Source organism: Armigeres subalbatus, chromosome 2 (assembly GCF_024139115.2).
Source record: "Armigeres subalbatus isolate Guangzhou_Male chromosome 2, GZ_Asu_2, whole genome shotgun sequence".
Lineage (NCBI taxonomy): Eukaryota > Metazoa > Arthropoda > Insecta > Diptera > Culicidae > Armigeres > Armigeres subalbatus.
In genome coordinates this window covers 286,743,286-286,771,256 of record NC_085140.1, presented here as the reverse complement: position 1 = coordinate 286,771,256, position 27,971 = coordinate 286,743,286, and the positions used below count along the sequence as shown (strand labels likewise).

The 27,971-nt window shown below is 42.9% G+C and overlaps 1 protein-coding gene across 1 annotated transcript; it reads left to right on the top strand.

Annotated features, from left to right (window-relative positions):
* The first annotated feature begins 16 nt into the window (after positions 1-16).
* LOC134212351 (zinc finger protein 28-like) lies at positions 17-27,684 on the top strand. The gene is made up of 8 exons (XM_062690109.1): positions 17-436; positions 534-826; positions 8,468-8,684; positions 8,749-8,860; positions 8,925-9,020; positions 25,296-25,630; positions 25,701-26,020; positions 26,602-27,684. The coding sequence occupies exons 1-8, from the start codon at positions 305-307 to the stop codon at positions 27,629-27,631; spliced, it is 2,535 nt and encodes an 844-aa protein (XP_062546093.1). The 5' UTR covers positions 17-304; the 3' UTR covers positions 27,632-27,684.
* The last annotated feature ends 287 nt before the right edge of the window (positions 27,685-27,971 follow it).

Here is a 27,971-nt window from a genome sequence, read left to right as displayed (position 1 = left end):
CGAATGTCAATTTCAACACGCTTCCCTCGCTTACATCTCTTTTGCTTCTTTTCTACGCGCTTGCAAGCCAACATGGATCCTTAAAATTTTAACAATGTACAGTGTTAATCGTTTTGGACCATTAATCCCTTAAAATCATTGTTGTGATTAGCGATGGTAAACGAAATTAGTGGAACTGAGAGTTTCAGAAAGTGAACAAAATATCTACGAGAAATAAAAGTATTCTGCACCCGTATTTGAACGAATCTCGGGTAAGTAAGAGGTTAAAAAGTGACGCTTACTCTGCGTAAATAGAGGGTTCAAAATGAGCTCCGGTGAAGAAGAGCCAAGCCCTTCGGTTAGAAAGCGAGGTCGTCCGCCGAAATCTGTCGATCCGACCGAGAAGGCGAAAAAAGCCCAGGATGAGGATTTGGACGGCAAACATTACGCTTGTGATGTAAGTAAACTTCGATTTTCCTATGTTAGGGTGTTCCAAAAATGTTAACTATAGGTCGGAACTCGGATTTACTCATCCATTATTTGTGTCCCCTCAGGTTTGTGATCAGGTCTTCCTTCACAAGGCCAACTATCTGCGCCACACGGAGAGGCATGAGCCTCCAGGGGGTTTCGTTTGCACTCTGTGCTACCAAACATTTACCACTGAATGGGACCGCACAATGCATAAGCGCGAAGAGCATCGGGTCTTTCGGTGCCGTGTCTGCCAGGCGGAATTTCCTGTCGAGCTGGACTACATTGCACACATCCAGTCGGACCACGAAGGACGCGACTGCGAGTATGACATCTGCCCAACGTGTGGACAGCAGTTCAAGTCAGCTTCCCAATTGAGGTATGTTACGATACGAGTGGTACCTTCGTAAATTTTGGATCTTCTTTTTTTATTTGCGGATTATTAACATGTTCCTCTTGACATGAGCTCGATTGTCATCGTATGATTATTTGTTCCATATTTGCTGGGATTCCTATGTACATAATACTGGTTTATTTTATAATATTGCTTCATTCCCTAATAACCAAATGTAATCTTGTTAATTAGTAATGTTGGCTGTGCATATGCATAGCAACAGCATCTTCTTTCTTTTTTTTCAATGGCTCTACATTAGGGTGGCTCAAATTAGTATGGGAAAAACTTTTTCCAATTTTTTTGATGGGCCGCCCTCTTATTCGGTTCTGTTTGATGCCCTGATGCTCTGGACAATATTTCAGCCAAATCGGTCAACGTTTGTGTTGCAATCGCAGTAGTCATTGACTTTGAATAAGCATCGAACTAGTCCGTTATGTACCCTCTGTTATATAATCTAAGTTACCATAGCAACACATGGCTAATCGTAGCAACCTGTGGTTTGAACTGAAATAAATTTTTCATTAGTCGTTAGTTATTCATTCTAACCGGTCGTTTTTCATTTCACTCTGCAAAAGGTTATGGGTCCAGCGTGTGACCATAGCCAAGTGAAAAGTAAATTAGTTTAAACAAATTAGTTAAACGGAAATGATTAATAACGGTGATGGAAGCGGAGCTGGATTGCCGGCCGCTGGAGCCGCAGCCGGAGTGCCGGCTGCTGGGAGCGGACGAATCAACACGGTCGCTTTGCCAATCATCGAGAAGCTGAAGGGTCGCGAAAACTATGCCACGTGGGCGTTCGCGATGAAAATGACGCTCATTCGCGAGGGTACTTGGTACGCCGTTTCGCCAACACGAGGGCAAGCAATCGATGACGATGTCAGTTTGCGGGCGCTGGCCACAATTTGCCTGAGCCTGGAAACGACAAACTACAGTCTCGTCCAGGACGCCAAGAATGCCAAAGAAGCTTGGGACAAGCTACGGAACGCTTTTCAGGATAACGGTCTGACCAGGAAAATCGGGTTGCTAAGAAAGCTAACCTCAATTCGTTTGGACGAATGCGGCAGCGTGGAATCGTACGTGGATGAGCTGATGTCCACTGCACATAAGCTTGCAGGGATCGGCTTCAAGGTCGACGACTCATGGCTTGCTGCGTTGTTGCTGATGGGACTTCCGGAGTACTACGAACCCATGATTATGGGACTCGAAGCATCGGGCACTGCATTAACATCGGATGCAGTGAAGGCAAAAATTTTGCAGGACGTGAAGTTGTCGAGTGCTCCTAAAACTACCAACGGAGAAGGTGCGTTGTATTCAAATCCAAAATCCAAACGGCGTGGCAGTTCGGCGAAGAAGGACGACACGTGCCACAACTGCAAGAAGCGGGGACACTTTGCATCGAAATGCCCACAGAAGCAAAATACTGCTAGGCAGTCTGGGAAAGCTTTGTGCAGCGTTTTTGCAATTGGAGAGGTAAGCGACAAGGAGTGGTATTTCGATTCCGGCGCCACGTGCCACATGTCTCGCAGTGGAAATAAATTTGTAAAGCAGCAAAGTATGGAGCATCCTGTTGGAACGGCCAATAACGGTAGCATGATGTCAGTCGCAAGAGGTTTAGTTCAGCTTGAACTTAGTGAAGGTCCCGTTGAAGTTCAAGAAGTGCTGCAAATTCCGGAGCTAGCTACTAATCTGCTTTCGATCAGCAAGATTTGCCAGAAAGGATTGACGGTGGTCTTCGATGCGAACAAGTGTGAGGTACGTGAAGATGACGGAAATGTAATTGCATCCGGTACACAGGTAGGCGGTTTGTATATGTTGAATCGTAAAGAAGAGCAAGCCCTCGTTACATCTAACACTGCCGTCTGGCATAGACGACTTGGTCATCTCAATCGCCAAAGTTTACGCAAGCTTGTGTTGATGGCAGACGGAATCGAGTTAGTAAATGAAGTCGTACCAGAGTGCATCCCTTGTATTGAAGGTAAGCATGCTCGTGATCCTTTTCCTTCCAGTAAGTCGCGAGCCAAAGAGCTACTTGAGTTAGTTCATTCAGACTTGGTCGGGCCCATCGAAGTTCCTTCGCTCGGTGGTAGCCGATATGTGATGACGTTCATCGACGATGCGAGCCGTAAAGTATTCGTATATTTCCTGGAACGGAAGAATGAAGCGTTTGGAGCATATGAAAAATTCAAGTCAATGGCAGAACGCCAGACAGGTAGGAAATTAAAGGTCCTTCGAACGGACAACGGCACCGAGTACGTGAATAAATTGTTCAAGAGCAGTATGGCAAAAGATGGAGTGCTCCACGAGAAAACTTGTCCGTACACCCCCGAGCAAAATGGTGTGGCGGAGAGAATGAACCGGACACTCATCGAAAAAGCAAGAAGCATGCTGAACGATTCGTGTTTGCCGAAAGAATTTTGGGCTGAAGCGGTTTCAACGGCAGCATACCTCACCAATAGAAGTCCTACGAGATCACTAGCGATGACACCAGAAGAAGCATGGTGCGGTAAGAAACCAGATTTGCGGCATCTTAGGATTTTCGGCTCGCTAGCACTTGTCCATATTCCGAAGCAAAGAAGAAAAAAATTCGACCCGAAATCCTGTAGGACCATTTTGTGTGGATATGCCGATGGTACCAAGGGGTATCGAGTGTTTGATCCAGTGAAGCGTGAGGTCCAGATCAGCTGTGATGTGGTTGTGGTTCAAGAGGGCGAACCGCAACATTTGCTACAACTGAGCAAGAATCAGCAGCAGATACAATTCATGGAGCTGTATTCATATGAAGAGCCGATTACAATTGGTGGGATACAGCTGGTAGCGGAACCGATTGTCGAAGCAAGCGATGACAGCGAGGATGAATTTGAAGGGTTCGCTACATCCGAAAGCGATTCGAGTGATGCGGAGTATCTGTATGCCAACATCGAGTCTGCGCTCCTGTCGCAATCAGATAGACTAGCTGATCAGCAGCAAGGGTCGAGGCACAGCGAGCGGGAGCGCCGAATCCCAGGCAAGTATTCAGATTACGTTACGTATAGTTCTTTTTCTGGTGAAGTTATTTCCCCTCAGCAGATTCGGTCACACATACCGTTTGATGATCCCCAGAGTTACGAAGAAGCTCTTGAAAGACCGGATCGTGAGCAGTGGATCGCGGCTATGCGCGATGAAATCAAGGCTCTAGAAGAGAATAAAACTTGGGAGCTGTCCACGCTTCCAAACGATAGAAAGGCTATACGGAACAAGTGGGTCTTCAAAACAAAACGAGGCCCATCTGGTAACATCGAGCGATACAAGGCGCGCTTGGTGGTGAAGGGGTGCTCGCAGCGGCCAGGAATCGATTTCGACGAAGTTTATTCTCCGGTGGTACGGTATTCCACCATTCGATACCTTCTGGCACTGGCGGTAAAGCACGATCTTGATGTGGAGCAGATGGATGCGGTCACTGCGTTCCTTCAAGGAAAATTGACGGACGAGGTCATATACATGGAACCCCCGCAGGGGTTTGCTGGTACATCGAAGCAAGTATGTCGATTGCGAAAGGCACTCTACGGGCTCAAACAGTCGAGTCGAGTGTGGAACACTGAGTTGGACAAGGCGCTAAAAGAGTTTGGGCTTGAAAAGTCCAATGTGGATCCGTGCTTGTACTTCCGAATTGATGGTGACAAAATGATTTTCGTCACTATTTATGTGGACGATTTCATGATTTTTACCAACAACGCCAAACTGAAGAGCGCGTTAAAATCGTTTCTCCACAATCGTTTCAAGATGAAGGATCTTGGTCACAACTTTTGCTTAGGACTGCGGATCACACGAGACCGGAAGAACGGTAAGCTGTGGGTAGATCAAGAGCACTACATCGAAAGCATTTTGCAACGGTTCAACATGGCGAATTGCAATCCTGTCTCCACACCAGCGGAGGCGAGTATCAAGCTGGATAAATCGATGTCGCCTACAACGCCGGAGGATATCTTGGAGATGAGAGAAGTTCCTTATCAGGAAGCAGTGGGCTGTCTCACCTATCTTGCGCAAGCAACGCGGCCGGATATCAGTTTGCGGGTCAATCAAGTCAGCCAATTCAATGCAAATCCGGACGAAGCCATTGGAATGCTGTCAAGCGCATAATACGGTACTTGCAGGGTACGAAATCAAATCGGCTAACATATTCGAAGGATCGATGTTCCGGATATCGTTAGCTATACGGATGACGATTGGGGAGTGGAACCAGATTCCAGGAAATCCACTACTGGATACGTCTTCAGTTCATGGGAGGAGCTGTGTCGTGAAACGGCAACCAACAGTTGCGCTATCATCGTGTGAATAAAGTACATTGCGCTTTTCCGCACTATACAGGAAGCCCTTTGGTGGCATCACTTCCAATCGCAGATATTTGGTGTGCAAAGGATTCCCATCCGGTGGGACAATCAATCAGCCATCTGTATCGCAAGGAAACCAATCGTATAATCCCCGGACGAAGCATCTAGACATTCGGTACCATTTTATCCGAGACGTTCTAGAGCAAGGAGTTGTCGAATTGGGTTATGTGAGCACGAAACAGCAGCCTGCAGATGTGTTTACAAAAGCCCTGGCGAATCTAAAGTTAGAAGAGAATAAGAGGTTAATTGGATTCGTTGCTTAGGAAGGAGTGTTGCAATCGCAGTAGTCATTGACTTTGAATAAGCATCGAACTAGTCCGTTATGTACCCTCTGTTATATAATCTAAGTTACCATAGCAACACATGGCTAATCGTAGCAAGCTGTGGTTTGAACTGAAATAAATTTTTCATTAGTCGTTAGTTATTCATTCTAACCGGTCGTTTTTCATTTCACTCTGCAAAAGTTTGGGCGGTGCTAAACTCGTTGGAAGTTTATATGCAAAAATGTATGCAGAAACATCCAAAAACTGTAAATTGCAGTTGGACGGCACAACTTACAAAGAAGAACTATGATACTCATTCTGATTATGAAGAATTTAATACAGAATGTTTGCCCGGCTTAGTTATTAGCATTTCTCTAAAGTGCGGTTTGAGCAAATTTCGTTTCTTTTACCTTTGAAAAGAAATAAATTCACCACTACAACACTCCAGTAAAATGCTAATATCTTTGCCTAATAAACTCGAATCTTCTCGCGGTTTTCAGCATAACATTCTGTATTTAATTCTACAAGAACTGAATGAGTATCATTGTTCTTGATCGTAAATTGTGCCGTCCAACCGCAAATCACTGTTTTTGGATGTTTCTGCATACATTTTCCCATATAAACTTCCAACGAGTTTAGCACCGCCCAAACGTTGACCGATTTGGCTGAAATTTTGTCCAGAGCATCAGGGCAACAAATAGAACCGAATAAGAGGGCGGCCAATCAAAAAAATTTAAAAAGTGTTTTTTGAGCCACCCTACTCTACATTCCAACTGGAACTTGGCCTGCTTTTTAACTTAGTATTATTAGCATTTCCTCAGTTATTAATTGAAAGCTCTTCTATGCCCGCCATTGCATGAGTATGTATCTTGTGTGGCAAGTACAATGAATACACTATGCACAGGGAGTCGAGAATGTTTCCAACCCGAAAACATACTAGACCGGACCGAGAAACGAACTCGCCATCTCCGGATTGGCAATCCTACGCTTTTGCTCGCAAGGCTACTGGAGATTCAACAACAGCATATAATATGAAATGGACAAATTGTTATTTCGAAATTTGTGTGTTCGCTTGACTATGAATATACAACAGAAGAGGCTATTCAGACTACAACCTTGATGAAGAGTATTTCGATGTCGAAGATCACACATCTAATTTCCACAGGGAATGTATATGGCATTTTTTATCATAACAAAACTTTATCAAGTGATGAAGCTCCGAAAGCATCCGAAAAATGTTGAAAAAAAAAGAGATGCGTTGTACTCGGATTTATATTATGGCTTCTCCGCGAGCATCCAGTTGCACAACCTTGTTGTGTTGTAGGAGTTGCAGTTGCCTATCCACATCTTGATATTGAAGGTACCATGGAGATAAGGAGAGATCAGGGAATGGAAGAAACATTGAAATGGGTACTGTTGCGATGGGTTTTCATTGGCTTGAATGAAACTCTTTTGATAGCAGTGTCTGGAATTTATTTCCAATTAGTAACTATAAAATATAATATAGAAAGTAACTTACAATCTAGTTTCCAATTCAATTTGCAAGCCGCCGAATTCATCACAACTGCACTCTACATTTTCTTAGCACTATCAATTTGCAGTGTTGCTAGTTTCACAAATCCTATCAACTTATTTTAACACTCCCTCCCGTGAATCTAGTAACAAACAGACCTTCTATGCATTCAACATCTTTCTATTCGCCATTCTGAAGAAAACATTGCGTCTATTAGTCCCTCCTGGATCGAAAACTAATTTATCTTTTAAAAATTTCATAATTAAATTACTGTTGTGTATTTCTTGCACCACTGCATCTAAACTAAAGTATTCAACCGTGCTTCTTCGAACTACTACTGCCGCTTCATAACATTTGTTTGGAAAATATATCACAATCGCTACACCTAACGGTTGAAATTCAAAACGTTTTTGTTCCATCCCAGTGCGCGAATGGATAATACCGGCCGTATCGGTCGGTCTCTCATCACCATGATCATCCGTATAGAAATTAATTGTGCTTGTCGATTCCATTGAACTTACTTTCGTCGAGATATTTTTACGCAAAACCGTTCCTGCTTCTAATGTATCGTCAGATACGGCACCCGATGGCTTCGGCAGGGGCATTGTTGACACGGAAGAAGTAATTGAAATTTTAGCATTCAGGCAGGAGACACTATCGAAACTATTATGTGGCTTAATTTCCTCTTCGGTGGAAATTTGCTTTATTTCACAGATGTGTCGCCTACTATATTTCATAATTACCGCCTCCCTTCGTGCACAAAATTCCGATTCAATTTCCTTTGCCGCAGTCTCGTAATCATCCTCCAATTTCTGTAGTTTCCTTTCATAATCCAGCTGGATTCTTTTTTCTCGTTCGAGCTGTTCAGCCCGCCATGCCTTGTTTTGCTCTTCTAGCAACTCAAGCTTTCTTCTGAGCTCATCCATGGCGAATCCTTTCTACTAGATTGTTAGATTCTTTGAAGTATGTTGCGATGGTTTTCCATTAACTTAAATGAAACTCTTTTGATAGTAGTGTACACACACACAGCTCCAAAGCTGGAATGTATTTCCAATTAGTAACCATAAAATATAATATAAAAAGTAACTTACAATCTAGTTTCCAATTCATCACAACTGCACTCTACATTTCCTAAGCACATTCAATTTACCGTGTTGCTAGTTTCACAAATCCTATCAACTCATTTTAACAGGTACTACAATTATATTGCTATGAAAAAACGAAAACAACATAGCCAAACTATCAAACCAAACCCTAGCTTAATCCATTTTTGAACTAGGGCAATAAGTTGTGATAACTAAGAATTCATCGTATTTATGCACAGTCAAGATTACTAATTAACATGATAATTGTCAACTAGGGGAAATCGCCTAATGTTCAACAGTTAGAGTTCTTGCCCATTGTTAAGAAAGTAACACAAATAATGCCTTATAATTTTATACAATTTCATTAACCATATTTAACTGTGATTCATCATTTCCAGAGTTCATGTCGATTCCAAATGCGGAACAGAGAAGAAGCACAAATGCAGCGAGTGCAATTCGCTATATTTGACCCAAGCGTCGCTTAATGCTCACATGATCAAGCATGTGGGCGAGAAAAGTCATCTGTGCAACTTCTGTGGGTCCAGTTTCCTAAACAAGGGACAACTCAAGGTGCACGAGAGGATGCATACCGGAGAGAAACCCTACAAGTGTAATGTATGTTTATCTTATAAAAAAAATCATCGAGCGAGAAATAATCTTCTGTAAAACATTTTAACAGCAATGCGACAAAGCGTTTGCCCATAGGGAGAGTTTGATCACTCACTCAACAACCCATAGTGGTATAAAACCTTACCACTGCAGCTTCTGTGGTAGCCGCTTCTCGTGTATCGGTAATAAGCACCTCCCTCCTGTGAATATTTTCTAATTTTACTAATAAGTTTCATACATCAATAGGCAACTTGCTTAAGCATCGTCGAGCTCGACCAGATACGTGTGGATTGCCGCAACATTGCTTAACAAACAAAATTGTTCCGAGACCGAACATCAAGAGTAAGTGCGTTCATATATTTATTACATAAAAGTCGTCTCCATTCAGCTCGGGTCCATGGCTGCACTTCGCCAACCACGCAGTCGAGGATTGCAGTCGGGAACAATTTGCACCAGGTTACTATCCAACATTCGCGGTACTTATCGAAATTAATTTATTGGCTTTTTTCGGTGATACTACTCATAGCAAAAGGTAGTAGATGAAAGTAATGAAGATACAGATTCGATTGACCCCGCAAGTAATTGGCAAGTGGGGAATGAATAGAAACAGGCTGTTGATATGCCGGAGCCGTGACCGCTGTCGAAACAAATGCAAGTGTGTAACGTATAGCATAAAAAGTGATATACATACACGCGATTGTATGACAAATTGCGGAATGTCATTCCGCGGAATTCCATTTCGCGGAATCCCACATTGCGGAAACCCATTTCGCGGAGTGCGACGATGCACACCCATCTCGCGGAATGACATTTCTCGGAATAACCCATTTCGCAGAAACATAAAGTGCACTATTATTTTAATATAATTTGGAAAAATTATTTGAAAAAAAGGCTATTAGTTACATACTTATAAGCATAGAATTATGCAGAAAATACATCTTTCCTTGAATTTTAACGTTTTGATATAATGTAAAAGAAAATTGACCGATTTGGCTGAAATTTTGTCCAGAGCATCAGGGCATCAAATCTCTCTCTTCTCTTATTGGCATTACATCCCCACACTGGGACAGAGCCGCCTCGCAGCTTAGTGTTCATTAAGCACTTCCACAGTTATTAACTGCGAGGTTTCTAACTTCCACAGTTATTAACTGCGAAGTTTCTAAGCCAAGTTACCATTTTTGCATGAGTATATCATGAGGCTAACACGATGATACTTTTATGCCCAGGTAAGTCGAGACAATTTCCAATCCGAAAATTGTCTAGACTGGCACCGGGAATCGAACCCAGCCACCCTCAGCATGGTCTTGCTTTGTAGCCGCACGTCTTACCGCACGGCTAAGGAGGGCATCAAATAGAACCGAATAAAAGGGCGGCTTATCAAAAAATTTGAAAACGTGTTTTTTGAGCCACCCTAATCAACAGATTGTTCGTAATGCTAATGATGATTTAAAACTAGTATGGTTACTACAATAATAACTAATTAACAAAACAGTAAAATCACAACGAAAAATAAAATTGTCATGGGACTTAAATACACTTATCTAGCATATGCGCATCAGCTACTGCGACGAAAAACATTTACAAAATTACGGCGAAGCGCATCTCTTGTCAAGTGGTAGTCAAATACTGATGCTACCCTATTAAAAACGAACAGTGGGTAATTTCTGAGACATAACCGCGAAGTGGACGTAGGACTTGACTTGATCATGCCTTTAAGATACATAATATGTCCAAATTTCTCACATCAACTATTTTGGATAAATAATCGGCGTTGCATACCATTCCTTGGCAAAATCTTCTCATCAAACCGACACAGAAATCTACCTGGAACAAGAATAATAAAAAAAATCAGGAAGTATCTGTTCGATCACGGACGAGTAGCGGCGGAACTGTCGGAATATTAGCCTCGACAGTGGCAACCTTCCCACTGAAGGACTGCCTGGAATAAGCCACAAGTTGGCTCAGCAGGGGATGTGGACTGTATCTCAGCCCTTCCACTGAAGAGCCTTCTAATCCGTGCGATAGCTACTGAAGGAGAACATTATTTTTAACTCTTAGAGCCTTGAAAAAGGCTGTTTGCTTCGGCTAAGTGCAAAAAGTAAGAAAACGATCTTTTCAAATAACCGCGAATTTCTAGTGATGGTATAAAAAAGACTAAATGCTCTGCGAGCGAATGCACTTTTCTTTTATACCTTATTTTGAATCTTCTCTGCTTCCCAATTGGTGGGCCAATCAGCGTCTTGTACCTCGCTTCTTTGGCAGCAAAAGCGTCATCATCATCAATGCGTTCGAGATGGGCTTCTTCTTTTTTACGCTTGTTGCTCGCTGCTGGCATCTATTTCCTAACGGGACTTTTCACTTGATACAGGCCAATAAGCCGTGGAAGCGAGCTTAGAATTGCAGTTCAGGTGGGAAGTACGTGTTCTTTTCTGAGACAACATTGTTAGTAGTAGATGGAAGGAAACACTCGGACATGGGATTTCGGGTGATAAGATTTAGAATTGGTAACATGGGGCGATCATTCAGTCACGTTCGCTTTGTGTGCGGTCAGTATCAAACAAACATATTTTTTTTATCAATGCCAAAAATCCAACATTTGATGAAAAATCGATTGATAGTTTATTAATGTTTGAGCTGTTATCGGTGTTTTTTATCCAAATAAGATTATGTGAGAGATTTGGACATCTTATGAGTCTTTAAAGGCATGGTCAAGCGAAGTCCTTCGTCCACTTCGCGGTTAAATCCGAAAAATTATCCACTGTTAGTTTTGACGCTATTTATGAAAATCACGCATACAATTTTATCTCTAGAATATTGGATTTGGCACCGAAGTACAATTTCTGCCCCGAAGGGTATTGAAAGCATTGATATAGATCTCTATTCTTGGCTCTCTGAAGAACCGTTTGTTTTTTTACATGCTGCATCATGTGGCTTTTCTTCAGCCTGTCTCGGCTCATCACCGATGCCGGCCGGTCTCGGCTCGACTCTGCTGCTGCTGCCGGAATCTGCTCAGCATTGCTGCTTTGTCGGGTCTGGAGGGTGGACTGCTGCTGTACTGGCTAGGTTTCGGCTGATGATGGTGGCTTCGATGGTGTCGAGCCGAAAAAGCGGTCGGTGCAGACCTTATTTCCTGCTAAAAGGTGTGAGTGCTGTTCAATCGATGATGCGGTTGCTTCGCTTGTCCCGGTCAGAATGAAAGGAAAAAATCCCGTTGCGCTATTTTATGGCTTCTTGGCAGACCCAGCGGCTGCTCATTCGCTGGTGTCCAATCAGAACGTGGTAATGGAATGATGCAAGAATTATGCGGTACCCATATTTATAGGTTCCCTTGATCTCAATGTTTTTCATTGAAAACAGTTTCATGCCTATTGAAACAAGTTTTTCGGGTCTTATCAAGCATGGACATGGAAGGCATACTTGAAATCTGTTGATTAAGGGGCTTACCGCAGAAATTCGTCCACTGAGACGAACGCTATTAACGTTTAAAATCTTTCAACACAGCGTAACGCGGTAGATTTGAATATTCTGAAATGACACCCGGTATAGTAAAGAGAGACGTAAGTCCTTCGTCAAAACTCTCTGTAGCCCGTTAAGTGCGTTGCCCAAACCATAGTTGGTGCGGCGAAGGGGAAGTCTCAACATTATGCTATTCCGCAATGTTGCACGTAAATGTTAATTTGTTGCAGAATGTCTGGACAATCGATCCTTCCTTGTATAATATCAGCGACGGTCAGCGCTCTGCTTAAGTCCCTACGGATACGCAACGGAAGAAGGTCGATCAGCTGACAGCGAACAAACGAACAAAGCGGCGTTGTATTGATTCGATGCGCTCCGATCCGTTGTTGTAGTAAAAACACCAGACCGCCGAGCAGTATTCCAACGTCGACCGAACGAGAGAGCAGTAGAGTGCCTTCAAGCAATGTACGGCGGTAAAATTTTTCGCCATCCTGAACACAAAGCCAAGCATTCTGGTCGCTTTATCGACGACAAAGGATATGTGCTGGGTAAATGTAAGTTGCGAATCGAGAAGAACTCCCAAATCTTTCACGCAATGCACTCGGTTGATGGTCGTGTCGAGAAAAAAATAACTAAACCGGATTGACCACAAGTCGGTTCAGAGTACACCAGTTGGCAAACACAGTGATCTGGTTTTGAAGGGATTGGCAATCGGCTATTGAGCAGATACGAAGAAATATCTTCAGATCGTCCGCAAATGATAGCCGTGGTCCATCGGTTGCTTGGTGAACATCGTTGAAGTAAAACAGGGAAATTAAAGGCTCCAAGTGGCTGCCCTGCGGTATACCAGACGAAGCGCCAGCTGGCGTCCGGTCAGATATGATCGAAACCGATCGAGGAGATTTCCACCAACTCCAAGTCTGTCAAGCTTGGCGATTGCAATTGTATGGTTCAGCTTATCGAATGCTGCAGAAAGATTCGTGTAAATCACGTCCGTTTGAGTGCGTGCAATCATGCTATCACGTACGACGTTAGGCATAACAAGTTAGTGGTTGTTGAACGGCCAGCTGTAAAACCATGTTGGTCAGCACAAAGATATTGTTTGCAGTGTCAGCGGGTATGACAACCAGTTCAAAAAGCTTCGCTATTGCACTAAGCGATGTGATACCCCGGTAATTGTTCAAATCACGCTTGCTCCCCTTTTTGTAGACCGGAAACATTTTTGCAGTCTTCCAGCAAGATGGGAATGTGCCGCTGGATAGAGAGAGTTGGAATAACAGGAGAAGGGGTTCAAGCAGACAGGTAATATTCTTTTTGAGAATCATCGATGGAACACCGTCAGGACCAGGCTTAAATGATGTCTTAAGCTTAGACATCGCTCTTGAGATGGCTTCGACATTCACCTCGATATCACCGAGCGATTGATTCACTAATGGGACGTTGCTGGCAGCTGTGGTCAAGACATCAACAGGTAGTTGTCCGTCTTCAAACACACTGGCGAATTTAGCTGAGAACAGGTTGCATATACCTTGTTGGGTGCTTGCAGATTCACTATTGAATACCATGGACGATGGAAATCCAGTCTCTTTGCGCTGTTCATTTACGTAGCTCCAAAAGGACTTTGGGTGAGATCTTAGTCGTCGCTGTATCCCTGGTTGAGTCTGACATAGCGGCATCTTAGTGGCACCGTACGGTATCTCATGTAACTTCTGAGTACAGCTTTCTTACACCTTTTCAGCGACCGGAGAGCATTCGTCATCCGAATTGACTTTTTTGGGACATGCCTGTCGATGATGTACACCATGATGTGGGAGAAAGTTTCTGCAGCAGAATTAAGGTGATTATAGAATGAAGCCCGTGGTGAATTTCAAATTCACCACACGGTTTTCTACCCATATTATCAAAAGTTCAAATCTGGCGTAATAATTTTCGTACAGCGCCGAAACGCAATTTATGATTGTTCAGCATAAATAAGCAAACGATCTACCATTATTTCAGCCTCATACATGTTATGTATCTTTCATCTCGTGCTCTTGAAAAAAATATTGGAAAAGCACGTGGTTTACAAAATGGCCGATTTCTGGCTTCATTCTATAATCACCTTAATGTCCACTGGATCGAGAATGTGCTCCCAATCCATATTTGATAGCACTTCAGAAATACTGCGATGGTCCGCCTTATGGAAATCGTACGACACCACGGCTGGGGGGGTTGAAGAAATCACGCATAACATTATCTTCGACGGCAATCACTAGAGTGCGGTGATGAGCAAGATCCTTAACCAAGGGTGCAGGAGCCAAACAGATGGAAAGTGCCGTGGTACGACCACTCACGAAGCAGAGGTCTAGAGAGCGATTATTCTCGTTTTGATTTGCGAAAGCGTTGCAATACTGTAATTATCTAGAAGTTTAACGGCACCTGCGTGGAACGAGGAGCTTTCAAGATCCGGACGGAAGAAGCCGCTGTGAATAGGAGTTCATGCAATGCTCGTAAGGTTGAAGTCGCCCAAAATCATATCCTCATCACTAGGCGCGACGCAACCATATCTGAAGCACAAGATATAGATCTTGTGTGATCTCAATAAGATCCACGTCGCGAGTCCGATCCGGAGGGATGTACATAGCATAGAGAAATAGTTGCCTGTCACCAAGCTGAATAACAACCCATTCTTGCTCAACGGTGCTCCAAATCATCCAACCATTTTTGCTTTCAAGCTGGAGTTAACTGCAGATTTATAGTTCTCGCGACCGGGTTTTAGGTTCCCCCAAACATACGCGACGAGACAACCGCGACGCGATTCTATTGCTTGACGACTGCGATTCTGTCGCCGTTGGTATGGAAGCCGTCGCGGCGATGAAATCGCTTAGGTCTGGGGAAGCCTTTATCGACCCGTGCTTCTTTGTCGTACTCGAGGACGGTGCCACCCGCTTGCTCGTTGTTGGAGGGAAGATTCGGAATAGTGATGAAGATCCGGAATAGTGATGTACGAAAAATCAAGATAATACTTGGAACGCTAAGGGGGGGCGGTAGGTGCCTGGGCAAATATAGGCAATTAACCTTTGGATGCATTAATCACACTAAGTCGAATTCAACAGTCGGAATCGCGAAAAGCATCATTACCACTTAGGTTTTTAAATTGAAAATTTTAAGTTATCGTACCGCCGTACAATGGTTAAAATGGGGGTGTGAATGGGTTACTGTTAGAAATTAGAATGCTTGTAGAATAGATTTAATATATCTGAGGACAAGAAAACTGAATTATAAGAGACCTTTTTGAACGATTTTGTTATCCGACCTCCAGACTACCGGTGAGGGCGCTGACCCATTGTCATCCCCGACGACGACGGTATACAAAAAAATTCATATTTTAAGTTACGTAAATTTTGTTCTAAACCAGTGACATAAGAAATCGAATGAATTATCTTGAAATACTCATGCATGATGATGACTACATTCCTAACGCAACCAAACTGTTTTACGTAGTTTACGTTGGGGCTCTGTCACAAAGTACGTAACGCTGAAGGGGGAGGGAGGGCGTCCGACCAAGCGTTACGATTCAAAAAAACCCTTGGGCGGTCGTGTCTTGTGCATAATCCTTCAGATTTTTTCTTTGTCGCGGGCCCATAAGGTAAAAGTTAAAAGAGTTTTTAAAGTAATTAGTGTGCGATACAAAGTGTTTGTCAAAAGTAGAACCGGTGGTAGAACGGTCTCGAGACCACGGATTTTTGTTCTGCTTTGTGCGGTAAGTTATTCAAATAATTAAGTGCGCGATCGGACGTTTTTGTTCACAACAGAACGGTCTCGGGATCACGGAATTTTTGTTCTACTTTATGCGGTCAGTAATTGATCTGATAAGTGCACGATAATCAGACTACACGTTATGCACAGCATAACGTTTACCAGAACGAGCCCCGTATATCCAACATCCCAGTGATTTCTCGTGGAAGTGCAGATGACTCGTCGGCTTCCATCAAAGCGAGTATCACGTCAACATTTTTCTACCCATTCCTTAATTGACCTGCATTCGGACACGGCCGGCGTGGTATTGCTTTATATTGGGTCACCAGTTTTCATACATTGAAGATGATGTTAGTCCCAAACATCATCTGTTGGTTCTCTGTGTAATTGCAGCTGGCCTGGCCATAACGGAGTAGCAACCGTGGGCGGTCAATCATGCTCATGCTCTAGGGAATGGGTCATTCGGGTTTTTTTCTGGGGAATGAGTCATTCTGGGGATTTATTTTCGGGAAAATGATGCATTTTGGGGAATATCATTCTGGAGAATTGGTCGTTCTGGAAAATGCCATTTTGGGGAACTGATTATGGGGATTGGTCTTCTGGGCATTGACCTACAACCCTTGCCACGGTAGGTCTCTACTGGTATTCTTTTCGGCAATCACCAGTGCAGTGAGCCCAAGTACACAAATTCTTCAACCACAACGAACTCATGGGGCGGCCCGTTGGAATATCGAAAAGATTTCCGTAAAAATAAAATTTCCTTCGAAATTCCGAAAATATTCAAATTGAAATCATGAGTGAGTTTTCGTAAAAATTTGAGGAGGAAATTCCAAAGAAAGTTTTAAAATTATCCGTGCAGTTTTCTAACAATTTCGTACAAATTTTCTGAGGAATTTCGAAACAATTTTTCGTGTAAATTCCGAAGGATTTGCGTTGAAATCCAAATAATGTCTCGTTAAAATTATATTTTTAAAAAGGGAGGGCCCCAAAGAGCATACTTTCAATTTTGCGTGTTGAGAAGCAAAGCCTAGTACGCTGCTGATACGGAATGGGTTTACGGAAAATTTGACTAAATTATCAAAGTAAATTTGACATTAAGGACAGCTCCATTTACTTTTGAAATGTCTAATTTCTTCTTAATATCCTTTAATTTCTTCAATATTGCGAGGACATCGTTTTGCGAAACGACTAAAGGTGGTAGGTTAACATTGAAAGGAAGAACGTTTCTTAGAGTTTCGAGAGCGAAATTCACTATCTTTGAACGTCATGTTGGTAGGAATGGCATTTAGTTGCCTACGATTGTGTATGAACGACCAAAACGAGGACGGATTATTTTTAGGTGTTTTTTTTTGCAGGCGTTCCAGGCGTTCGGTAGAGCTTAATTCTATTGAGCGGAGGCTGTTCCAGTTGTCTGCAGAACGTAACGAACCTCCAAAATTTTATATGGATCGTCACGCTGCTCTGAACCCCCCTCCTCTTAGAGGCGTGACGTACTTTGTGGATGGCCCTTTATCAAAAGGATATAAAAATATGATAGTGGATATTGCAATTATGTATCAAAATATGTTATTGATATTTTAAAGATTCGATTTGTTATCATTCTGAAATATTTTGATAGCGGTCTTTGCTTGGATAGCAGTGTGTAACAACATTATGTTTACCTGCCGTTCAACATTAAGCTCGTTTTAATCTGCGCCAAAAATACACATCTGCTATTTTCATAACCAGGGGAGTACCATCACCAGGTTTTTACATGACAGTGCCATAATGCTTTGATTCACCCCTTTTGACACTTACTGTGTACACTATAATTTTCAAATATAGATCTTAGCAATCTGTGACTAGTTGAAATTTTCAATGAAAACATTGAACTGTCATATTTTGGAATTTGGACATGTTTCTAAAACTGGTTTTTATATTTCAATCAATCATTTTCTTTGTAAACATTCTTATTTCTTTTACTCATTTTAGGTCGTCATGAAAGACAACATTGGCATGCTTCTGGGGGCACGAATCTCAATATTTTTCCACGGTTTTTAGTTATTGCTCATCCACCAGCACTGGATTTCACTATGACATCTTATTGCATCTGTAAAATTATGCAAAAGAGTGGTCGGCAGTTGAACTAATGTCGGACGAGAAGTTTTTGAATGCCCAATTGATATACAAGATGCACTGATTTATAAGAGCGTAGGGGAATGTAGAGCAGTGTGACATTATCTCAAGTTCCACACAAAAGGATTGTATGAGTGTTTGAACAAATCACACTATGGAAGGTGTAATGGAATGAAGTCCTCGCAAAAAAAAAACTTAATTAGTGTATCGCTTCTAGCTCAATTTAAGAAAGGATTTAACAGAATAATCACGATACTATAAGACGCACTTCCTTGATTGAATGATATATAAACTAGTACCTAAACTAAAATAATTTAATATAAGTAATAAAAGCTGTCCACGTTAAAATTTGTAAGATGGGTGTCCGAAGTTTGGCGTGGTCAGGCTTTACGGAGACAATGGTGTCACATGATAATGCCGAGGGTAATGCTAATCATTCAGGTAGACTTTTTTGGAAATGGCTCATCATCTGACCTACATGATTCCCAGAAACTATAACATCGCCATTCCGAACAGTTCACATCCAGATCAATCCTAGAATGCTTAGTGCTCAGTGCTCCCATAGTGGTGTTTTGGATGTTGCGAAACAATCTGAATATTTGTTTTTGTCCAGTGCTTGCAGCTGTTGATCACATATAACCTGAAAAACCTGCCTAAAACTCTTTAAAATTGTATATATCATCGCCGCCGAACACCCTGAAGGCCGCTAGTGCAGGTAAACATAATAATCTTTATGGAAAAATTGTAAAACCTTTGTAGCTTGTGATGATGTGATCATTCAGAATTCAGATTATCTACTGTAAATCGCCAATCAATACTGTTAGGCAATTCGAGCGGATCTAATAGAACCGAGGTCTCGTTCTTTTTCGATTTCTTCGTACCGTGCGCGTACCTTATTCTGCGCGGCTCCTAATTCTGCGCACTTTGAAACTAAAACATTGTTTAAAATTTTCTTTAATGTTATCATTATATTTACTTACATGTCATCAAAAAGTTGGCAATTTATTGTTGTCATGTGCAGATAATAAAGCAATAATTTAGTGTTGATAACGGAAATATGAAGAAAAACAAAATCGGTAAAATCAAAAAATGTCGAAAAATGGCCTCCATTAGCAGCAGCGCTAAAACGCACGTAAACATTTTTTTCTCGAATTTGAGCAAAAAAAAAGATTGGGCTCATTTTTTTTAAAGCGGAGTTCCAAATCAGATTATTTGTTACTTCAATATGATAAAAATCGGCTTCCAGAGTGTAATATCTATCTTATAGAAAGCATTTTATGTTGCGCAGAATATGGCACAAAATTTACTTTCTGTTGCTAATTGTGCGCGTGGAATGGATTGGTACAATTAGCCTGGCTTGTCAACCCAAATTGGACGTATTGTCGGCGTAGCACCAAGTTAGAATTCGGAAGTCGGGACTTCCGAACCAAACTTTCTTCCGAAGTTTTCTCTGTCAAACTAATTGATGCGTTGTTTAGCGCATCTTCAAGCGAATCCCGCGCATTACTTCCGAAGTTGGGAAAGTTGCCTGTATCCGGAGAAAAATTCAACTTCGGTATAAAAAGCGCTATAAATTTATTCCGGATAGACAATAGCAACTGTTTTGGCAAGGAAACATATTTCAAAATGCTGGAATAAAACAAGAAGAGCAAAAAAATGCGAAGATAGATTATCCGGAAAGAGACAAGGGATATCTGCTACTTGGCCTTGCGCACCACAGCTCCACTGAGCGTTTTTTAAACTTCGAGTTTTCAAATCTAAATGTGTATATCACGTTACTAGCACGAATAATTTTCCCTGAAAAATCGACTGACATTTGAGAAAATAGCACTTTGGGCAACATCCGCATTTATGTAGGAATGGTCTTATTTTCGCGTTGGATTACATATTTATTTCAATTCCATACAAATATCGGATTTGATCGGAATAAAAAATTGCCTTTTCGTCAATGGCGAACTTTAATGAACAAGGCAAAACAGTGACTTGACCATTGACATGAACACAATAACCGATCTGGAAAGTTGTCTAACGGAAAATCGTCGAAAGCAACTTGTGGTGATGGCGAGCAATCGGATAATGGACTTGAAAAATAGATAAGATATTTGTGCACATACATCGTACACACATACACGCACACACAGGCATTATCTCAATTCATCACAGCTGAGTCGATTGGGTTTGGGTCCAATTCGCCAGGTCTTATATTAAAGTTCGTTTTGGAGCGGACGTTTTTTCGTCTACTTGCGTACGAGAACGGTAAAACGTTGTAGTCAGATAGACTTTAGGAAATATACATGGTACTAAAAACGTGCAAAAGTAATGAAATATTTGTATAAATGTTCAAAACCATTTCATGAGACAAAAAATTACTCAAACTGAGTGTTTATTATTATGCGCAGAATTAGGAACATTGTGCGCAGAATATGGAACATTTCAAAATACGTGCGCAGAATTAGGAACCATATGGCAATTCACAATAGGGTTAATAATATATGTTCTTACTCAATTTAATCAAAATTTTAAAGATTCATAGTCTTCCGTGGATTATAGTTGCACAACTACTACATAAAGGTATTAATAAATCATTATGGTTTCTCGATAACAACGATTTTGTTTCAAAATTTTCTTAAATGCGCAGAATATGGTACCTCCACAAGTCCTGGTGTTAGGTGGGACGCTAAACAGCCCTGACACGACGGCCCTCCGACGAGACAGGAGGTTTGCGCAGGCCCAATAAGCCGCCTTTAAAAACAACCATTACGAACAACATAGAAGATAATACGACTCGATACAATCGGCAACGACCTAGGCGACGAATAAAGGATCACGATTGGAAGCTTGGAACATGGAACTGCAAGTCGCTAGGCTTCGCAGGTTGCGACAGGATAATCTACGATGAATTAAATCCCCGCAACTTCGATGTCGTAGCGCTGCAGGAAATCTGCTGGTCAGGACAGAAAGTGTGGAAAAGCGGGCATCGAGCGGCTACCTTCTACCAAAGCTGTGGCACCACCAACGAGCTGGGAACCGGCTTCATAGTGCTGGGAAAGATGCGCCAACGCGTGATTGGGTGGCAGCCAATCAACGCAAGGATGTGCAAGCTGAGGATAAAAGGCCGTTTCTTCAACTATAGCATCATCAACGTGCACTGCCCACACGAAGGGAGATCCGACGACGAGAAAGAAGCGTTCTATGCGCAGCTGGAGCGGACATACGATGGATGCCCACTGCGGGACGTCAAAATCGTCATCGGTGACATGAACGCTCAGGTAGGAAGAGAGGAAATGTATAGACCGGTCATCGGACCGGATAGTCTGCATACCGTATCGAACGACAACGGCCAACGATGCATAAACTTTGCAGCCTCCCGCGGAATGGTAGTCCGAAGCACTTTCTTCCCCGTAAGAATATCCACAAGGCCACATGGAAATCACCTAATCAAGTAACGGAAAACCAAATCGACCACGTTCTAATCGACGGTAAATTCTTCTCCGACATCACGAACGTACGCACTTACCGCAGTGCGAATATTGAATCCGACCACTACCTCGTCGCAGTATGTCTGCGCTCAAAACTCTCGACGGTGATCAACACGCGTCGGAGTCGTCCGCCGCGGCTTAACATTGGGCGGCTACAAGACGGTAGACTAGCCCAAGACTACGCGCAGCAGCTGGAAGTGGCACTCCCAACGGAAGAGCAGCTAGGCGCAGCATCATCATGGCTGGAGAGATATTCGATCCGCCATTGGAAGCACCGCAACCGCTGCACTAGGCACGGTGGCTCCGGATCAGAGAAACGACTGGTATGACGGCGAATGTGAGCAGTTAGTTGAGGAGAAGAATGCAGCATGGGCGAGATTGCTGCAACACCGCACGAGGGAGAACGAGGCACGATACAAACGGGCGCGGAACAGATAAAACTCGATTTTCCGGAGGAAAAAGCGCCAGCAGGAAGATCGAGACCGTGAAGAGCCGGAGGAACTGTACCGCGCTAATAACGCACGAAAGTTCTATGAGAAGTTGAACCGTTCACGTTGAACGCTCATGAACGCTCAGGTAGGAAGGGAGGAAATGTATAGACCGGTCATCGGACCGGATAGTCTGCATACCGTATCGAACGACAACGGCCAACGATGCATAAACTTTGCAGCCTCCCGCGGAATGGTAGTCCGAAGCACTTTCTTCCCCCGTAAGAATATCCACAAGGCCACATGGAAATCACCTAATCAAGTAACGGAAAACCAAATCGACCACGTTCTAATCGACGGTAAATTCTTCTCCGACATCACGAACGTACGCACTTACCGCAGTGCGAATATTGAATCCGACCACTACCTCGTCGCAGTATGTCTGCGCTCAAAACTCTCGACGGTGATCAACACGCGTCGGAGTCGTCCGCCGCGGCTTAACATTGGGCGGCTACAAGACGGTAGACTAGCCCAAGACTACGCGCAGCAGCTGGAAGTGGCACTCCCAACGGAAGAGCAGCTAGGCGCAGCATCTCTTGAAGATGGCTGGAGAGATATTCGATCCGCCATTGGAAGCACCGCAACCGCTGCACTAGGCACGGTGGTTCCGGATCAGAGAAACGACTGGTATGACGGCGAATGTGAGCAGTTAGTTGAGGAGAAGAATGCAGCATGGGCGAGATTGCTGCAACACCGCACGAGGGAGAACGAGGCACGATACAAACGGGCGCGGAACAGATAAAACTCGATTTTCCGGAGGAAAAAGCGCCAGCAGGAAGATCGAGACCGTGAAGAGGCGGAGGAACTGTACCGCGCTAATAACGCACGAAAGTTCTATGAGAAGTTGAACCGTTCACGTAAGGGCCACGTGCCACAGCCCGATATGTGTAAGGACATAAACGGGAACCTTCTTACGAACGAGCGTGAGGTGATCCAAAGGTGGCGGCAGCACTACGAAGAGCACCTGAATGGCGATATGGCAGACAACGGTGGCGGTATGGTAATGAACCTGGGAGCACGCGCATTACATTCGACTTCCGGCTCCGAATCTCCAGGAAATCCAGGAGGAGATCGGCCGGCTGAAAACAACAAAGCCCAGGAGTTGACCAACTACCAGGAGAGCTGTTTAAACACGGTGGTGAAGCACTGGCTAGAGCGCTGCACTGGGTGATTACCAAGGTTTGGGAGGATGAGGTTCTGCCGCAGGAGTGGATGGAAGGTGTCGTGTGTCCCATCTACAAAATAACGATAAACTGGATTGTAGCAACTACCGCGCAATCACATTGCTGAACGCCGCCTACAAGGTACTCTCCCAAATTTTATGCCGTCGACTAACACCAATTGCAAGAGAGTTCGTGGGGCAGTACCAGGCGGGATTTATGGGTGAACGCTCTACCACAGACCAGGTGTTCGCCATACGTCAGGTATTGCAGAAATGCCGCGAATACAACGTGCCCACACATCATCTATTTATCGACTTCAAAGCCGCATATGATACAATCGATCGGGACCAGCTATGGCAGCTAATGCACGAAAACGGATTTCCGGATAAACTGATACGGTTGATCAAGGCGACGATGGATCGGGTGATGTGCGTAGTTCGAGTTTCAGGGGCATTCTCGAGTCCCTTCGAAACCCGTAGAGGGTTACGGCAAGGTGATGGTCTTTCGTGTCTGCTATTCAACATCGCTTTGGAGGGAGTAATACGAAGGGCAGGGATTGACACGAGTGGTACGATTTTCACGAAGTCCGTCCAGTTATTTGGTTTCGCCGACGACATTGATATCATGGCTCGTAACTTTGAGAGGATGGAGGAAGCCTACATCAGACTGAAAAGCGAAGCTAAACGGATTGGACTAGTCATCAACACGTCGAAGACGAAGTACATGATAGGAAGAGGCTCAAGAGAGGTCAATGTGAGCCACCCACCACGAGTTTGTATCGGTGGTGACGAAATCGAGGTGGTTGAAGAATTCGTGTACTTGGGCTCACTGGTGACCGCCGATAATGATACCAGCAGAGAAATTCGGAGACGCATAGTGGCTGGAAATCGTACGTACTTTGGACTCCGCAAGACGCTCCGATCGAATGAGTTCTCGACAACGATCCGACGGGAACAAGAAGGCGAGGTGCACAGCGGGCAAGGTGGATCGATCAGGTGGAGGACGACTTGCGGACCCTCCGCAGACTGCGTGGTTGGCGAAGTGCAGCCTTGAACCGAGCTGAATGGAGAAGTCTTTTATGTGCAGCACAGGCCACTCCGGCCTTAGTCTGATGATAAATAAATAAATGGTACCTCCACGGTACTCTCAATAGAGTTTCCAAGTCTCAGCCATATAATGATTCGTGTTTTGCATTGTACATCTAAAGTCCTAAAAATAAAGAAATTAGATGGCAAATTTATCTTCAAAAACTTGAGCTTGTTTTTCAAAACATATTTTGATGTTAGAAAATATGACAGATTCAACGAAGTATAATTCATGGCTACCAAGATATACTACTTCGAATTGAGTTCACGGCATATGTCAAATTTGAATCACCCCTTGTTAATTTATGGCTAGCGTAAAAAGCTGGTAAATTTATTTAATCATGGTGATTATATTATATACGTGAAACGAACTTAGGGAAGCACAAAGTGGACTCTGGAACTAACTAGACACTGTTGAAGATCGCGGTAATAAAATGATGGTTTTCGGAGGAGCGTTGGAATAAACGTTGTTATTCGTTTGGATGATGGAATACGAAAGAGACCGACAGAGATCGGTCTGTTTATTTTATAATCTTTTGACATATCAAATGCTATAAAGTTATTTATAGCACATACACGCTTAGATAGGAATAATCTATTTAAGGATATACATCAATTAAACGATTCTTGATTTATATGTTTGTCAAACATCATAATGATCCCTTGATACTTGACTCGACGAATACGAGACACTGAAGACGGCCTTACTGTTGAGGTCGAAATACGTATCTGTCAAGATACAATTAAGTGGTGGAATTCAATGGGATTGTACAAACTCGTCTTATGACAAGTGATTCCACTAAAAAGCTCAAAATAATTTTCTTATCATAATGATGTCAACTTAACATATGCCCTGAGTGCAACGAAAAACTGGGCACGATAAAAAGCTTTTCCTGAATGTAATGTTTTTTCAATGGGCCACATGTAGTGTTATTCTGAAATCTTTTGCTGGCTGCGTGAAAAGGCTTTGATGGCCGCACATTGGGTATCACTGAATTTGATTATTGTTAAACAGTTTACGACAATCTAGCTTCAATCTACATTTGAATACCCTTAAAAATACTAAATTCAACACCAAACTTTTATTTCACAGCCATGCCAAATCTAACAGATCGCCAGGTATATGGTAAAGTGATCCAACGGATAGGACCACCTAGAACTCGGGCTCCGAAGACTTTGGACAGCAGTGATGACGTGAAGCCAGCGGCATCCAAAAAACTAACTAAACGTAAAACACTGGTTGAAAAAGATGACGATGATAGTGATTCTTCGTATGAAGCTTCAGAAGACAAAAAACCAAACAAATCCAAGATAAACTTAACCAAACCAAAGGTTCGGAAGACATCGGAATCGAAATCTAAATTGATCGACATGAAAATGGAGAACAGTGATGATGACTCGAGTGACTCGAAACACGACGTTGGGAACGTAAGAGATTGTGTACTGCTTGAACGATACAATTTATTTTATCAATATCATTTTCATTTCTTTTGAACAGAGTGCTGAACACCTTGATATGGTCGAAGTGAAAGTTGAAGAAGACGATGACCAAGATGGGTTCAAAGTAGTTGAAGACGTATCACAGGAAATTTTGTACGAAACCGTAATCGAACCCGAAGAGCTTATGGAAGAAATGCACCAGGAAGACAGTTATCAGGGGCAGAATAGTTCCTATGAAATCAAACCATCGCCGAAGCCCGTATACGACGAGAAAGGCATACGGCGTACATTTACAGAGAAACCGCCGGTTATAACGGTTAGAAGACGCCGCGGTCGGCCGAAGAGACCTCCGCCACCGCCGCATGACCCGGAAAAAGTGTAAGTTGACATTTAGGTGGGGGTTAATTGAACAATCTATGTAACAGCCAATTTCTTCACCTTCGCTTAACTCTTAAGCGGGGTGATGAAATCGGGCCCAAGAACGGTTTTGTTCATCAAGTGGCTAAGGTGACCTTAACACATAGTAGCACATTATTTGGAATACCGGAAAAATAGTGCCTCCGTGCTTTGTCCTTGAAATCACCTACCTAAATATATTCCAGCATAAAATCACCGGTTACTCATAGACGGGGGAGATCATGCAACCGTCCGGCACTGGTTTATAATCTGCATACACTGGAATGCGGAATTCCTTGTCTACACACATTTTACGCTCACAACAATTATTTACTAACTTAATAAAACGTGAGACGATTCCATGATTTTTCATTGAAATAAACACGTGGTTATTGTGCACTTGAATGCACGAAACATCATCATATCGAAACTTCACCTTGCTTTCTAGAAATAGCTTTCCTTTCTCAGCATTAGCACCTTAGTCTGCTAATTCTGCATTTTCCATAGAATACCTATATTTATCAAGCATTTATATCATATTTTTGTCTATTTACTTGTTCCAGGGTTGTGTTAGATCTCAAAGAGCAAAAGCGACAAATTGAAGAGCAGCGTGCTGTCTACGAGGAAAGCATTTCCAAAATCCAAGAAGACTGTTATCGTTGCAATCACTGTCCTATACAGTACGTCAGTCCCTATCTGGCGGGGAAACATCTAGAAAAAGAACACGGTATTGTGTTGAGGGAATTGCTTAAAACATTACAATACGATAGAGAGTATGTCCGTGAAAGGAAATACCAATGCCGCTACTGCGAGCGCATGTACGCCAATGAAAAAGCTCTAGAAAAGCACATCATTTTGCACGGACCGGATGGAACTCTTTTGCACAAATGCCAATGTTGTGCAAGCCATTTTGAAACCGAGGATGAAGTTCTATATCATGGAAGAATACAACATCCAGAACGGCTTCTATGTGTGGAATGCGACGTAGTATTCCGGGAGTACGAGAGGCTCGTTAGACATCGTAACCAAATGCATGTGGAAGAAAGGATCATCAGAAAATATCATTACGTTTGTCCAGCTTGTGGAAAAAATTTCTCCTCAAGAGCGCAAGTGTCTGACCATGAGCGATCGAATTGCGGACGTAATCCGATATACCAATGTGAAGTTTGCTTAAAGAGTTTCCACACCGCTTCGTCTTTAAAGAACCATTACACTCTGCACACCGAAGAATTGCCTTTCGCATGTCAGTACTGCCCCAAAGCTTACCGTACCAAAGGTCAAGTCAAGGTTCACGAACGACAGCACACAGGCGAAAAACCGTTCCATTGCGAATTCTGTCCGAAATCATTTGGTCATCGGGAGTCCTTATCGACACACCGGTCATCGCATACCGGAATCAAGCGGTTCATGTGTTCCGGCTGTGGGCAACGGTTCACCTGCGTGTCCAATTTACAAGCTCATAAGCGTTCCCATAAAGACACGTGCGCAACGGTTCCGAATGCGTCTCGTGTAGTTGGTCCAGAAGGTTATCATGAGCTGCCGGAGGGTTACGTCATTCCATTCCCGAAGTATGAGCTTGCTAGTTCTGATTAAATTTGTATCTATTTAACCTTATTTGAACAATAAAACCTAATTTGAGGTTAAAATGAACTCAGTATTATTCTGAAAGAAACGCCGGATGCAATAATCATGCAATCGAGTAATTTGAATGTTAGAACGAAGAAATATAACAACAATTTCGTCGTTTCTTTTTGCTAACATGGATTACATGCTCGCCGCTGAAAACATACAAAAATGAGAAACTATTCGAAATCCTTTTTAATTGCTTTATTTTTTATGGGATAAAGTTGCATTGCGTTGTAACGGAGTATTTCGTAGATAGCATATTGATAGCTGTCATGCATATACTTTAACTTTTGTACCCCAGCTGCTT